At 45.9% G+C, this 15,955-nt stretch overlaps 1 protein-coding gene across 6 annotated transcripts in view; it reads left to right on the top strand.

Annotated features, from left to right (window-relative positions):
• The window catches only part of ripor1 (RHO family interacting cell polarization regulator 1), a 206,915-nt gene that overhangs the window by 123,002 nt on the left and 67,958 nt on the right, over nt 1-15,955 (top strand). For all 6 annotated transcript variants that reach the window (XM_078400348.1, XM_078400347.1, XM_078400349.1 and 3 more), the window contains exon 2: nt 13,619-13,745. In XM_078400348.1, coding sequence (XP_078256474.1) covers nt 13,645-13,745 — 101 coding nt within the window. In that variant the 5' untranslated portion in view covers nt 13,619-13,644. The remainder of the gene's footprint in view (nt 1-13,618; nt 13,746-15,955) is intronic.

Genomic DNA, 15,955 nt, shown 5'->3' with positions numbered 1-15,955 from the left:
TGCCGTGTGTGGATGCATTGTAACGTGACAGAAAGGCATGACCTCCCAACGTACACATGGACACTGGGATCCAGAAGCTGCCGGGGCCAGTCAGTGGCTGTCACAGATGTTGGGAGCTTCATTGGGTTGTCAGGGGTCAGGAGCTGGAGCAAGTCTGTTTCTGAGAGCAGGGAGGGGAGGAGGCGATTTGTATTTTATTAAGTGATGGCAGCTGTAAATTCTCTCACAGAGATTGAATGCAGCAGGTTGACTGCCTGCTTTACGTGGAAGTGTACAGTCCACTGTGAAACCCTTCAATCAAGGAGATAACCGTCACCTGCCTCTCCTCGAAGGTATTTATTCACAAAATGCTGGAGTAACAGCAGGTCAGGCAGCATCTCGGGAGAGAAGGAATGGGCGACGTTTCAGGTCGAGACCCTTCTTCGTACCTGCCTCTCCTCTGTCCTTGAAGCGAGATCCTGAATCATCTGTCCACTCATTGAGTAAGCAAGGTGTGGGTTTTTGACATTTTTCTTTTATTTAACTAGTTGACTTTTATGACCTGACGTGCAGCCCCATGAGGTGGCGCAGCGGCCTCTCAGCGCCAGATCCCAGGTTGCATCCTGACTGCGGGTGCTGTCTGTACGGAGTTTGTACATTCTCCCCGTGACCTGCGTGGGTTTTCTCCGGTTACTCTGGTTTCCTTCCCACGCTCCAAAGATGTACAGGTTTGTAGGTTAATTGGCTTCTGTAAAATAGTAAATAGTAAATCCCCAGTGTGCAGGATAATGTTAGTGTACGGGGTGATCACTGGCCGGTGTGGACGATGGACCGAAGGGCCTGTGTCGCTAAAGTAAAGATAGGTAATGGTAGCTTGTTGTACAACATGAGATTGCAGCATTGTGTTTTTCAGATGTGATTTATTTTTGTCCATGTAGCAGGTAAAATCAGGTAGTATCTTGAGCTGATGTACCAGGCATGGCAATAATATGGTTATCCCATGTGTGCTCGAGCTTCTAAACTCACTCAGCATTTGGATCTTAAAGGCTTTGCTAAACTGGACAAAAATCAGTGTAGGTAATATTAAAAAAAACATTATGTCCAACTGTTTTACTTCACACTAGACTCCAGCGTTAAGATATGTTCGGCTTTTGCTTCTTGATTTTGAAGATCAAACTTGCCTTCAGCAACCTAAAACTCTTACGACTGAGTTATAATTGTGGTGTGGCTGTACTATTGTGGCACGTTGGTAGTTAGGTGGTGCACTGTCACACCTCCAGTGGGTGCACTGTCACACCTCCAGTGGGTGTAGTCACACACCTCCAGTGGGTGTACTGTCACACCTCCAGTGGGTGCACTGTCACACCTCCAGTGGGTGTAGTCACACACCTCCAGTGGGTGTACTGTCACACCTCCAGTGGGTGCACTGTCACACCTCCAGTGGGTGTAGTCACACACCTCCAGTGGGTGTAGTCACACACCTCCAGTGGGTGTAGTCACACACCTCCAGTGGGTGTAGTCACACACCTCCAGTGGGTGCACTGTCACACCTCCAGTGGGTGTAGTCACACACCTCCAGTGGGTGCACTGTCATACTTCCAGTGGGTGCACTGTCACACCTCCAGTGGGTGCACTGTCACCCTCCAGTGATGCCAGCCTCTGCGACTACCTGTGTGGAATTAGTGCGAACACTGTTCAAGTTTGTCCAGCTTAGTTAATCTAGTTTTTAATATAGAGACACAGCATGGAAACAGGCCCTTCGGCCCACCGAGTCCGCGCCAGCCTGCAATCCGGCACACTACCACTGCCTTACATACTAGGGACAACTTACAGTCATTAACGGAGCCAATTGATCTACAAACCTGCACGTCTTTGGAACATGGGAAGAAACCGGAGCACTTGGAGAAAACCCACGCGGTCACGGGGAGAACGTACAAACTCCGTACAGACAGCACCCGTAATCAAGATCGAACCCGGGGTCTCTGGCGCTGTGAGGCAGCAACTCTACCGCTGCGCCACCGTGCCGAGCACCATGCTCTGCTTTCCTCCCATGCCCCGGAGGTTATGTTGGTTGTTGGTCTGACTGACTGCTGCAAATGGCCCTGTTGTAGGAAAGGTGGGGAGAGAGCGTTTACTGGCAAAGGCAGACACAAAATGCTGGAGTAACTCAGCAGGTCAGGCAGCATCTCAGGAGAGAAGGAACGGGTGACGTTTCGGGTCGAGACCCTTCTTCAGACTGTCATGTTTACTGTCATGTGTGAGAGAATGGATTGCAAGGGAATACGTGGGGAATGGGATTGGTGCCATTTCTCTAAGAGCCAGCACAGACTTGATGGGCCAAATGCTCTCCTTTAGGTGTTGTAAGGAAATGAAACAAATAATGATCCCAAAAAAATTGGGCACATGTGGCACTAAACTGGTGAAGGAAATGATACTTTACTGAGGGAAACGTTGTCCTGTGAGTCCTATAACAATGTCCTTTAAACCCCACAAGGATGTCCTGTAATCCCTTAACGCCTCTGGTTAACAGAAATCTATCCCCCTCAGAGTTAAAATTACAAGCAGCAATCGATCTAGAATCAATGACTGTTTGTAGGAGGGCCGTTTAAATGTCTGCCGCCCTTTGTATATAGGAGTGCTTCTCATTTTCATGAAAAACCTGCCTGAAAATTTGCATGGTGCCTCTATTCCAAGACTCCACAATCAGCAAAAATTGTTTCACCTTACTAGTTCCCATTATATCTTGGAAACTTTGATCAATTCACTGCATGATTCGTGGGAATACAAATCTATTGCATATTACTTATTGCAACTTAATCTTTAGATTCTAAGCTTCATTTTGATAAATCTGTACTGCAGTATCTAGAGGGCCAATATGTCTTCACAGTCAGGTCGGGTTTATTGCCACATGCACTAGTATGGTGAGGTACAGGCAGAGTGAACATCTTGCCCTGAGCAGCATTGTGGGCACATTAATTCATACAACACGCAAAACATAAAGCTGACGTGAGCGTAGTTTAGAGATGCAGCATGGAAACAGGCCCTTGGTCCTAACGAGTGTGCTTCGACCAGCGATCATCCGTTCACTTGTCCTGTTCTCCCAGTGTTGCATCTCACATGCTGGGGACAACTTGCCTACAAATCTGCACGTCTTTGGAATATGGGAGGAAACCGGAGCACCCGGAGAAAACCCACATGGTCGCAGGGAGAACGTGCGAACTCCGCACAGACAGCACCCGTAGTCGGGATTGAGCCCAGGTCTCTGGCGCTGTAAGGCAGCAACTCTACCACTGCGCCATTGGCTCAGAACTGCTCTTAATACTCCAGCCGTGGTCTAACCAGGGCTTTGTGACAGTGAAGTATAATTGCTGCCTCCTTTTTAGAGGGCAGTACGAGTCCTGCAGCACAGTGGGGCGATGGGAGAGTTGCTGCCTCACAGCGTCAGAGACCCAGGATCAATCCTGACTACGGGTGCTGTCTGTACAGAGTTTGTACCTTCTCCCTGTGACCAGGGTTTGCTCCGGTTTCCTCCCACGTCCCAAAGACGTGCATGTTTATAGGTTAATTGCCTTCTGTAAATTGTCCCTGGGTATGTAGGATAGAACTCATGTACGGGGTGATTGCTGGTCGGCGTGGGCTCGGTGGGAGGGAGAACCAGTTCCCATGCTGTGTCTCTAAACTAAACTAAGTCCGATAATCCATTATCCAAGTGTTACAACTCGAGATCAATTGACATCTGGTTCACTGGGGCTCCCTATCTTGGACTCACAGGAACACCATTTCCTGTGCTCTCTTTATAGTCGCCTGCGCCCTGTTCCCCCACTCTTTTAAAGTCACTAGGGTCCCATTTCCCACATTCCCTTTAAACTGGCCAGGTCCCGGTTTCTCCCTTTTAAACTTCATGGGTTTAGTGGAAAATTTGTTATGCTACTGTTTAACATATTGAAAACGTCAAATCACAGCGCGTTGTGGTATTTAATAAGAGTAATATTAAATAGTCCAAAAAATCTTTTAGTCCAGCAGCATCAAAGTCGGAAGGGTGGAGGATTATTGAGGTTTTACTGTAATTCTCGATGTTAAAGCCAAGAGTACATTAGACTTCATTGGTATTTACGTGAGCATGACTCACTGGACCCACATCAATTTGCATACAGGGCAAATAGATCCACAGAGGACGCCATCTCTCTGGCTCTTCACACTGTCCTGACTCACCTAGAGAGACAGGGCACGTACGTGAGGATGCTATTCATAGACTATAGCTCCGCCTTCAACACGGTCATCCCCACCAAGCTCATCACCAAACTCCACCAGCTAGGCCTCAGCTCGTCATTATGTGACTGGATCCTGGACTTCCTGCTGGAACGACCGCAGGCAGTGAGAATGGGCCCGCACCTGTCCTCCACTGAGTACCGGCACACCACAGGGCTGTGTTCTGAGCCCCATGCTCTACTCCCTCTTCACACACGACTGTGTTCCTGCATTCGACACCAACACCATTGTCAAGTTTGCAGACGACACAACGGTGATCGGGCTTATCACCAACGGGGATGAAACAAACTATAGAGCGGAGGTGCAGAACCTGGCGGACTGGTGCTCGGACAACAACCTGTCCCTAAATACCACCAAGACCAAGGAGCTGATCATCAACTTCCGTAGGTCACATAACGGGGAATATGCCCCGATCTCTATCAACGGGGACAGTGTGGAGAGAGTGTCCAGCTTCAAGTTTCTGGGCACTCACATTTCGGAGGACCTAACATGGTCCAATAACACTGCTGCGCTGGTCAAGAAGGCACAACAAAGACTGTTCTACTTAAGAACACTGAAAAAGTCTGGTCTACCCCAACAGCTGCTGTCGACCTTCTACCGCTGCACCATAGAGAGCATCCTAACGCATGGCATCCCTGTGTGGTACCTCAGCTGCACGGAGGCAGAAAGGAAAGCTCTACAGCGGGTAGTCCATAGAGCTCAGAGGGCCATCGGAACACAGCTACCAGACTTGGAGGACATCTACAACACACGATGCCTCAGAAAAGCCACCAGCATCCACAAAGACTCTTCACACCCCTGCAACAGTCTGTTCGAACTCCTTCCATCGGGCAGACGATACAAGGCCTTCTACGCCCGCACCTCCAGACTCAGGAACAGCTTCATCCCAGGGGCAACAGTCTGTTCGAACTCCTTCTATCGGGCAGACGATACAAGGCCTTCTACGCCCGCACCTCCAGACTCAGGAACAGCTTCATCCCCAGGGCCATAGCTGCTATGAAACGGTCCTGCTGAGCCGGATGGCCACAACGCATAGATCAACTTGCACTTTACCCTGTCTTAAAAACTGTTACAATTGTTTTGTTTTGTTGGGTTGCTGTTAATTACTTAAATTATTGCATCGTATGGGAGGCGCATTCCCAATCTCGTTGTACCCCTGGGTACAATGACAATAAAGATATATTGTATTGTATAGTATTGTAATGGTCAAATGTACATGGACCGAGTTTCTTTGTACCCACGTGCTTTTGGCTTTCAAAGAATAATGTTGTGTTGTTTTAAAAGGGTTACGTATTCCGTTTGCCACGATTTTGCCTCCTCGGTTAACCTATTAGTTTTGTTTGTACTTGAATATTTCCGTCTACTTTGCTTAAAGTAGTGGCTGTCATTGTACCTTGCGAAAAGCTGAATAAAGAAAGAGGCTCTGTGCTGGAGTAACTCAGCGGGTCAGGCAACATCTGTGGAGAAGGTGGATAGGTGACGTTTCACAAAGTGCTGGAGTAACTCAGCGGGTCAGGCAGCATCTCTGGAGAACGTGGATAGGTGACGTTTTGGGTCGGGACCCTTCTTCAGACCCTATCTGAATAGGCTGCTTCAGAGCTTTTCTTTTGGTGATGGTACATGCTGGTACAACTTAAAAATCAAGTACTAGATTAGTGTACAGCAGGCAGATGTGCTGAGTGAACTGTTATACTCACACTGACACCTTTAAGTCTGCAAAACAAGCACTGGGTGGCTCTCCTGTAACATGTACGTGGGTGAACAGTTGCAGCTCTAAATGCAGCAATGCATTGTGAAGAAAGCATCTGCAATTCTACAGGGACTATTCCCTGCAAAACCCAGGGAGGGGTGGTGCCATTATTTCCTTAATTACACTGGTTTGATTTTGTTTCCTTGAAGAGCCCCTGTCCAAGATCGACTCAATATCAACTCTTTGGCCATTTTCTCAGTTGTACAGCGAAGAGGCTGGCCCTTCAGCCCATTGTGTCTGTGCTAGCCATCAAACGGCCATTTACTCTAATCTTACGGTAATCCTTTTTTATCCTCACACCCTTTCCTATAACGTGGTGCCCAAGTGTAATCATCTAAATGTGATCTTATCAACATTTGAGTAACTGCAACGTGACCTCCCAACTCAACACTCTGACTGGTGACGGCCAATGTGCCAAAACCATTTTTGACCACCCTATCTACCTGCAGCAGCACCTTCTGTCACTCCACTGACTGTGCTGCCGGCCGTTCAGGATCTGTTGAACCTGAAGCTGAGCTTTGCCAGGGCCATTTGGCTTGGGTGCATGGCAGATGGCAGGATGGTTCTATCATGCCATTGGTGAGAGGCAGGAGATGAGTGTGCTAGTGTGGCTGAAGTCTCATGACTTTGCACTGAATGTCCCAACACTCTGCCTCCTATCTTGTACCGGCAGGGAGTTAACATGAGATCTCTTACAATTTGATTTTTTTAAATATTGCTTTAGCATTTAACCATGAAATAGTTCCACAGACACTCGCTTGCTGCTGAACTCTTGGTGACTGCACATTCTGATGACCGACAGTGGGCTGTGGTAGCCATAACTTACTCCTAAAATGAGTAATGAGTTCATTTCTGACAAATCCCCAATTGAATATTTTGGATGTTTTCCAGGTTAGTTTTTCCAAGGTTTATGTTGTGGTTTTCATCTGCGTTTGGAGATTGCTCTGGCTTTGAGTTCCATTAAGTGTAAGTCTCAAGACGATTGCTTAGAACTGGGTATTCCTTTTCTCGCTTCCTGCTGCCTTCCTGATGCTTATCCTTTGCTGGCATTGTGGGTCCAATCTTTTTTTTTTACTGCCAATCTGCAATCCTAATTCTTGAAGAAATACAGGGCTGCTGTGTGAAAACTTAACCATCTTTCTACCCACACCAAATGTGGAACAGATGTGACCGAAGGTGGCTCCGAAGTTGGACTTCAATATAAAATGTTAGAGAAGTCTAGGCCATTCAGCCCATTGATTTAGTACAGAATGGTTACAGCACAGTGGTTAGTTTAGTTTAATGTCACGTGTACCAAGGTAGAGTGAAAAGCCTGAGTTGAGTGCGAAGCAGACAGCAGAAAGACCATACATGATAACAATTGTGCCATCCACAGTGTGCAGAGATGCATGATACAGGAGTAATGTGAATGGTGTTTCGTGCAAGATAAAGCCAATAAAGTCTGAGCAAACATAGTTTGAGGGTCTCCAATGAGGTCTGCTCTCTAGTTCAGGACTGTTCTCTGGTTGTTGGTAAGATGGTTCAGTTGGCTGACAGCAGCTGGTAAGAAACTCTGCCTGAATCTGAAGGTGTGAGTTTTCACACTTTACCTTTTGCCGATGGGAGAGGGGAGAAGAGCGAGGGGCCAGTAAGAGGCTGTAAGACCTGTCAAGGCAGCATGTAAACATGACCCAGTTACTGTCACCACTCTCCCCTCTCCCTACAACCCTGAACATTCTTTCCTTTCAAATATTTAGTCAGTTCCACTTTGAGCACATAATTAAATACTACTCCTGGCAGTGCATTCCAGACATTAGTCACATACTGTGTTAAGTTTTTCCTCATGTTAGTATCAGTTCTTATGCCAACCGTTTTTGTTCTAAATGCAAAAGAAAAATTGCAAATGCCGTAAATCTGAAACAAAACGACTGCTGGAAACACTCAACAGCTCATGCAGCATCTGTGGAGAGAGAAGCTGAGTTAATGCTTGCAGCATCTGTGGAGAGAGAAGCTAAGTTAATGCTTGGGGTGATGAGCTTCCATCAAAACTGGGAGTAGAGCTTTGTGTCCCTGGTTCTTGACCCTTCTGTTAACGGGAGCTGTTCCTATCTTTCTCCCCACTTTAGACTTCGGAGGATTTTAATCCTAGTAAGAATTTAATTGTTCTGTCTGGAACATATGACAATAAAATACTCGTGACTTTCTTGATTTAAAAAATGCTGATCAGATGCCTTTCAATTGAAGGAGAACAACCTCAGCTTCATTGCGGGGGGTGGAGGCCATGGCAGCACAGTGGTGCAGCGGTAGAGTTGCTGCCTTACAACGCCAGAGACCCAGGTTCCACCCTGACTACGGGTGTTTATTTCACAAAATACTGGAGTAACTAAGCAGGTCAGGCAGCATCTCAGGAGAGAAGGAATGGGTGACGTTTCGGGTCGAGACCCTTCAGACTGATGTCGGGGGGCGGGACAAGGGAAGGATATAGGTGGAGACGGGAAGATAGAGAGAGAACTGGGAAGGGGGAGGGGAAGAGAGGGACAGAGGAACTATCTAAAGTTGGAGAAGTCAATGTTCATACTGCTGGGCTGTATGTCTGTACGAACTTTGTATGTTCTCCCTGTGACCGTGTGGGTTTCCTCCCACATTCCAAAGACATGCAGGTATGTAGGTTAATTGGCCTTCACAAAATTGTCTCTGCTATCTAGGATAGAGCTGGAGTACAGGTGATCGCTGGGCGGTGCGGACTCGGTGAGCTGACTGGCCTGTTACCTCTAAGCTCCAAGCTGCATCTCTAAACTAAACTAAACTTCTCCAGTCTACCCATGTATTGATAGCTTCTCTTCTCTGAAATTGCTGTGTGAATTCCTTCTCTACCATCTCTAAAGCATTTACACCTTTCCTAAAATGTGCTACCTTGAACCGGGCAGGTTGTATAGTTACACTTGGCTACATAAACCAATATTTAATGATGCTCACAATGGCTTCCTTCCTCTGGCACTCTCCATACCTCAACATGTAAGGCTTGGCCTGCATTCACAACCAGCCTCGCCACCTTCAATGACCACTGCACCTCTACCCCACATCCCTCGGTTCCTGTACATTTTTCAGAATTGTGCTTGCCAGTTTTTATTGGCTCTTCTCATTCCGTGAACATATTTTCACATTTCTCAACATTAAATTTCATTTGCCATGTTTCGCACATTCCACCAGCCTGTTTGTTTCTTCTCAAAATCTATCGTTAACTTCTTCATAATTCATCGCATCTAATTTTAAAACCTGGGCATTTTCCCCTCAAGTACAAATGAATATGCATTACGCGATGTAGCTAATATTGATCTCTGGGGAACTCGGCAGTACAACGATCTTCTCTTTGAGAAATAGCTTTTCACTCCCAGTTTCTTGTTACATTGCCAAGTTCTATGCAGGTCATTGTGCCATTTATCGAGAGGATGAATAATCTGTATTCTAATTACATTTGTCATCCCTCACTATTCCTTAATATTCTTGGCCAGCAAAGACATCGACCCATTCCTTCTCTCCAGAGATGCTACCCTTCCCACTGAGTTACTCCAGCATTTTGTGTCAGCCTTCGATTTGAACCAGCATCTGCAGTTCTTTCCTACACATTCTATCGACGTTGGACTTGCAATCCTTGGCTTCTGTTGTTCCTTGTGGTGAGGGTCCCATACATACTAGCACCTATTTGCTGGAAGATGCATTTCCCGGCTTCTGTTTTAAGTGGCCAGGCTCCAAATTAATGCTACGATGGAAACTGTCTGTGCAGAAGGGCAGCGCAGTGGTAGAGTTGCTGCCTTACAGAGAATGAGACCCTAAATGCAGATGTCGCCTGCACGGCGTTTGTACCTTCTCCATGACCGCATGGGTTTACTCCACATGCTCCAGTTTCCTCCCACGCACCAAAGAAGTGCAGGTTTGTAGGTTAATCGGCTTCGGTAAACTGTCCCTAGTGTGTCGGATAGTGCGAGTGTTTGGGGTTATCACTGGTCGGCATGGACTTGGTGGGCTGAACAGCCTGTTTCCACACTGTATCCCTAAAGTCTAAAAGACAGTTTTCAGACAGAGTTCCAAAGAAAGCCCTCAGTAAAATCATGCCTTGGTATTATCTATTCAATGGATTACAAGATTAGTTTAATTAACACTTAATAATCTAACTCTTGGACCTCTGTTAAATTTCGGTGAATTTGTGTTGCATTCTTGGCTAATGTCTTCCTAATGTGTGATTACTGAAACTAGTCATAGTTCAGGCCGAGTCTAACCCAAGATTTGTCGAGATTTGTCGATTTGTCTCAAATGCACAGAACGGCATTCTTAAAGGGTAACTCTGGGTCAGGCAATCTCTCTGGAGGACATGGATAGGCGATGTTTCAATGTAGGGTCTCTGAAACATCACCTATCCATGTCCTCCAGAGATGCTATCTGACCAACTGAGTTACAACAGCACTTTGTATTTTACTCAAGATTCAAGCATCTTCAGTTCCTTGGTCTCCTATTTACTTTCAATGTCGATGAGCGCATATTTCCTTGCACCAAGACCCATTTGCAGAGGCACCAATATTTTAAACTGGTTTTAATTTGTATTGTACTCCCTGGCCCCACTGTCCTCTCATTCCGGGAGGTATTTTAATTTTATTTTCCATGAAGACAAACTCAAAATAATTGTTTAATTTCTCTGCCATTTCCTTATCTCAGTCTGTGTCAGTCTGTAAAAGACCACATTGACTTTTGTTAACCTTTTCCTTTCTTCGTATCTGTTGGAGATTATACGGTTTATTGTCACGTTTCTGTCTGGATAACGTTTGCATTCGTCTACCCCTGCCGTATCAATATTCCACTCTTCCTTTCTGACAATGGCTCATTCCTCGCTCCCTATTCTTTTTTTTGTTTTCTATTGTGTGTGTGCGTGTGTCGGCCTTTTACTTTATCGTAATGCAACCGTTTCACTTGTTAACTCGAGTTGGACCACATATGTGACTTAAAGGATTACGTGTTGTAAACTCTGTGTTAATTATTTGAATGTTAGACATTGCCAGTCATGGGTTCATGTGGTTAGTTTGTTGTGTGGAAACACAAGAACACAACTTGAATCTAATATTCCAGCAAACAAAGCAGAATATTTGTAGGAAGAAGCCGCAGTTACTGATTTACACCGAAGATAGACACAAAATGCTGAAGTAACTCAGTGGGACAGGCCACATCTGTGGATCGAAGGAATGGGAGGGAGATGCTGCCTGTCCCGCTGAGTTACTCCAGTCTTTTGTGTGTATCTAAAGCAGAATATTTTTCAGCTTAAATGGTGGAATAAGCAGACTTTGATTTAATATTGTTAGTACTTTCTGTAAAATAGTTTGTGTTGCCTCATTTATATCTCTTTTGGGGGTCTTTGCCTCTGTTCTGCTTCAGGAAGCATTGGCCATTTCCTGGCAATTGCTCATGTTGGGTTGCGTGCTCCATAGATCCCCATGGGAATCCCCGCTGCTGTTAGTTTTCTTGAGAAGAGAAGATTTCGTGTGGCTTTTGCGAGATTGAGGCTGCTCTCTCTCATTACATTGATATGATTGTCAAAGGTCCCGTGCAGAGTAACTTGGAGCGCTCAGTGGAACCCGCTGCTCGGATTGCTTATCTAATAGTCATAAAGATAGTGTTACACTTAATGCAGTGTTTCTCCTGGAATAAATAAATAGGCCGACATCAAATGTCATCGGACTCTGTCTTGTGGCATTGCACTGAAGTAAGTTAAATGGCATTGCACTGAAGTAAGTTAAATGGTTTTCTTCTATATTTTGTGTTCTAAATTCCATTGTTGATAACAAATCAAAAAATCGACAGACTGCTATTAAACCTTAGTCTTGGTGGAAGCACCAAGCTGAGGATAGAGGAAGAGAATTCCAAATACAAAGATTTTGGGCGGCACAGTTGGTCGAGCTGTGGCCTCAGCACCAGCGACCCGGGTTCGATCCTGACCTTAGTTGCTGTCTGTGTGGAGTTTGCACTTTCTCCCTGTGACTGCATGGTTTTCCTCCTGTTGCTCTGGTTTCCTCACACATCCCAAAGACGTGTGGGTTTGTAGATTATTTGGCCTTTTGTAAAGTTGCCCCGAGTGCATAGGGAGTGAATGGGAAAGTGGAAGTAATAGTGTGAACAGTCGGTGTGGACACGGCAGCCCAGAGGTTTATAGGTTCTTTGGCTTGGTGCAATTGTAAATTGTCCCTAGTGTGTGTAGGATAGCGTTAATCCTACAGCTGGGATCGCTGGTCGGTGCGGAGTCGGTGGGCTGATGGGCCTGTTTCCACTCTGTATCTCGAAACTACAGTATTTGCCAATTGAGAATTCCAGTCCGATTTATTGATCTGTCATGTTGGATATTTGGTTGGCTTTCATTTGGACCTAGTATATTATTGAAGGCTGTTTATTGTATTTGATTTAGGGCAGTGTATAAAATGCCAATCTATAGTAAACGCTGCCAAGTCTTTGTCATTCAATCTCTCTACTTGTTTTGATGATAGATGGTTTGAAGTCATTGTTACAAACATGCTTGGTAATTTACTTAATGCAGCTCATTCCATTGAAGTATTATCAATCATTCCAACTGAAAGCTTGTGCTGAATTAACGTAAATGTGATTACACAAGAGATAGTGAGCTGGGCTCCTGCAATAACTAGCATTTCAAACTGTTAACCGTGTTCTCCATCTATACACTCCTGTAATAATATCGCTTGCGTTCCTATGTTGTCTTTCAATGGTTCAATGGTACTTTATTTGTCATACGTACTAAGGTACAGTGAAGTTTATTTTTGTATACAGTTCAGTTCAAGTATCATTATACATAGGCACTCAGATACATCTTAGATAAACATCTCAGATACAGTAGTAGCAGTAGTCCACTGAGTAGTTTGTGTAGCAGTAGTACATTGAGACAGTCCTGAAGAAGGGTCTCGACCCGAAACATCACCCATTCCTTCTCTCCAGAGATGCTGCCTGACCCGCTGAGTTACTCCAGCATTTTGCATCTATCTTTGGTTTAATCCAGCATCTGCAGTTCCTTCCTACACAGAGTCACCAGGTGTGCTGGGGTGGGGGAGGGGTGGGGAGAGAGGCAAATGCAGGCACTTTGTGTTTTGCTCACGATTCCAGCATTGGTTAGCACGTATCAAAAGCTTTTCACTGTAGCTCGTGAATGTGTGGGATTCTTTGACTTGGCCTCCATAGACTTCAATGGCAATGGATATCTTTAAGGCAGAGCTGGGTAGATTCTTGATTAGTACGGGTGTCAAAGGTTATGGGGAGAAGGCAGGAGAATGGGGTTAGGAGGGAGAGATAGATCAGCCATTATTGAATGACGAAGTGGACTTGATGGGCTGAATGGCCTAATTCTGCTCCTATCACTTATGACGTTATGACGTGACAATGAACTAAACTGATCTGCAGTATCATGTGTCACCGATTTCTATTTGTTGCTTTATAAATCCTTTGAGTTTGTCGGCATGGGCCCGGTGGGCCGAAGGGCCTGTTTCGGTGCCGTGTGACTCTGTGACAAACGGAGCCATTTGCGATTGTATGTGTTTGACTCTGCCGCGTGAAGCTGGAGGGGAGATGTTGACAGTGGATGTTGTGTTCCTCCAGGGCCCTGAGTTGGGACACCGTTCACCATGTCCCTCTCCGTGCGACCCGCACGCCGCAGTTTCTTCACTGGAATTACTAGGAGTCAATCATTTGGTGGAGTCAATTCACCGCAGGACAAAGCTTTCAGGTTAGTGACTTCTTATTTCATTTATAGACGCGCATAGATTCACATGGTTCAATTATGTTTCATTCTTCATTGTTTACTATATGTCGTGTGTTACTTGCGAGCAAAGCACCAAGGCAAATTCCTTGTATGTGTACATACTTGGCTAATAAAATGTATTCAATTCAATTCTACCAATGAAATGTACCTTTGTTACAGGGCTCACCTGCACGACAGGTCTAGAGCTGTAAAGCAGAGGTTTATTCCGAAACCCATATAAGTCCAAAATGGGTATTGAGCCGACTATCAGGTAGATGGGGTGGACAAAAAGGCATTTGGCACATTGGCTGGCCTTCATCAGTCAGAGTACTGAGTATAGGCATGGAGTCTGATGAAGGCTCTCGACCCGAAACGTCACCCATTCCTTCTCTCCAGAGATGCTGCCTATCCCGATGAGCTACCCCAGCATTTTGTGTCTATCTTCGATTTAAACCAGCTTTTGCAGTTCCTTCCTGCACATACTGAGTAGAGAAGTTGGGAGGTCATGTTACCGTTATGTAAGACATCAGTGAGGCCACATTTAGAGTATTGTGTTCAGTTTTGGCCACCATGTCAGAGGAAAGATGTTGCCAAGCTGGAAAGGGTGCAGAGAAGATTTACGAAGGTGTTTGACGCGCTGCTGCCACGCTGCACCACGGGAGGAAGGTCGGGCGCGGGGCACGCCGGGACGTGCGCGGGGCACGCCAGGACGGGCGCTGGTCCTCCCAGCGGGGGGAGGGGACACATTTACTAAAGCTTATTAAGTTAATTGCTTTTAAAGTGTAACAAAACTTGATCAATTGCGACCGCAGGTGAATGATGAGTAAGGTGGGCCTATAAGAAAATAACTGCAGATGTTGGTACAAATCGAAAGTATTTATTCACAAAATGCTGCAGTAACTCAGCAGGTAAGGCAGCATCTCGGGAGAGAAGGAATGGGTGACGTTTCGGGTCGAGACCCTTCTTCAGACTGATGACGGGGGCGGGACAAAGGAAGGATATAGGTGGAGACAGGAAGACAGAGGGAGATCTGGGAAGGAGGAAGGGAAGAGAGGGACAGAAGAACTATCTAAAGTTGGAGAAGTCGATGTTCATACCACTGGGCTGCAAGCTGCCCAGGCGAAATATAAGGTGGGCCTAAAATTGTTGCGCTGTGTACCGTTTAGGTTGTATTTCAGGTACGTACAATCAAACCAACAACGCGACAAACAAACACACAAGATGAGAGATTGAGTTATATATATGTGTGTGTGTGTGTGTGTGTGTATATATATATATATATATATACGCCCATGCGCACACATGCGCCAAATGCAGGCAGGTGGGACTATGTAGATGGGGCATGTTGGCCAGCGTGGGCAAGTTGGGCTCTAGCCCCTGTTTCCACACTGTATGACTCTATCAGGAAGGGTTGGGCAGGAATAAAAATAGTTTGCTGGTCTCGTGGGGATTTTTGGTTTCCTTGAATGATTGTTTGAAAAGTGAACTAGAAACTGCAAGCATCCATTTATATTACAGGCATTTAATTTGATCATACAATCACAATTAAACCTTCAGTGGCCAGGCAGCTCCCACACTCCAAAGACGTACAGGTATGTAGGTTAATTGGCTGGGTAAATGTAAAAATTGTCCCTAGTGGGTGTAGGATAGTGTTAATGTACGGGGATCGCTGGGCGGCACGGACTTGGTGGGCCGAAAAGGCCTGTTTCCGGCTGTATATATATGATATGATAGGTTGGCCTGCATAAGTGGTGGGACACCAAGCAGGCACCATCAGCTCTGGGTCTGTGGGGCATTGAGCATGAGTAGCTGGGATTGGGGTTCACATCCTGGAGAGAGAGTTATGTTCTTGGGTTGAGTACGCATCGAGTCTCCGTTTGCACTTCTCATTAAGCATAACAACGATAGACCTATGGGTGGTGCAGCGGTGGAGTTACAGCCTTACAGTGCCAGAGACCCAGGTTCAATCATGATCACGGGTGCTGTCTGTACGGAGCTTGTACGTTCTCCCCGTGACCTGCGTGGGTTTTCTCCTGGTGCCCTCGTTTCCTCCCACATTTCAAAGACGTACAGGTTTGTAGGTTAATTTGCTTCAAAAATGTGCACATTTTTGAAATTCGCTACAATTTACAAAATGTCCCTAGTGTGGAGGATAGTGTGAGCATACAGTGTGATCGCTGGTCAGTGCGGGCTCG

The sequence above is a fragment of the Rhinoraja longicauda genome, chromosome 6 (genome assembly GCF_053455715.1).
Source record: "Rhinoraja longicauda isolate Sanriku21f chromosome 6, sRhiLon1.1, whole genome shotgun sequence".
Lineage (NCBI taxonomy): Eukaryota > Metazoa > Chordata > Chondrichthyes > Rajiformes > Arhynchobatidae > Rhinoraja > Rhinoraja longicauda.
This window is presented reverse-complemented; position numbering and strand designations above follow the sequence as displayed.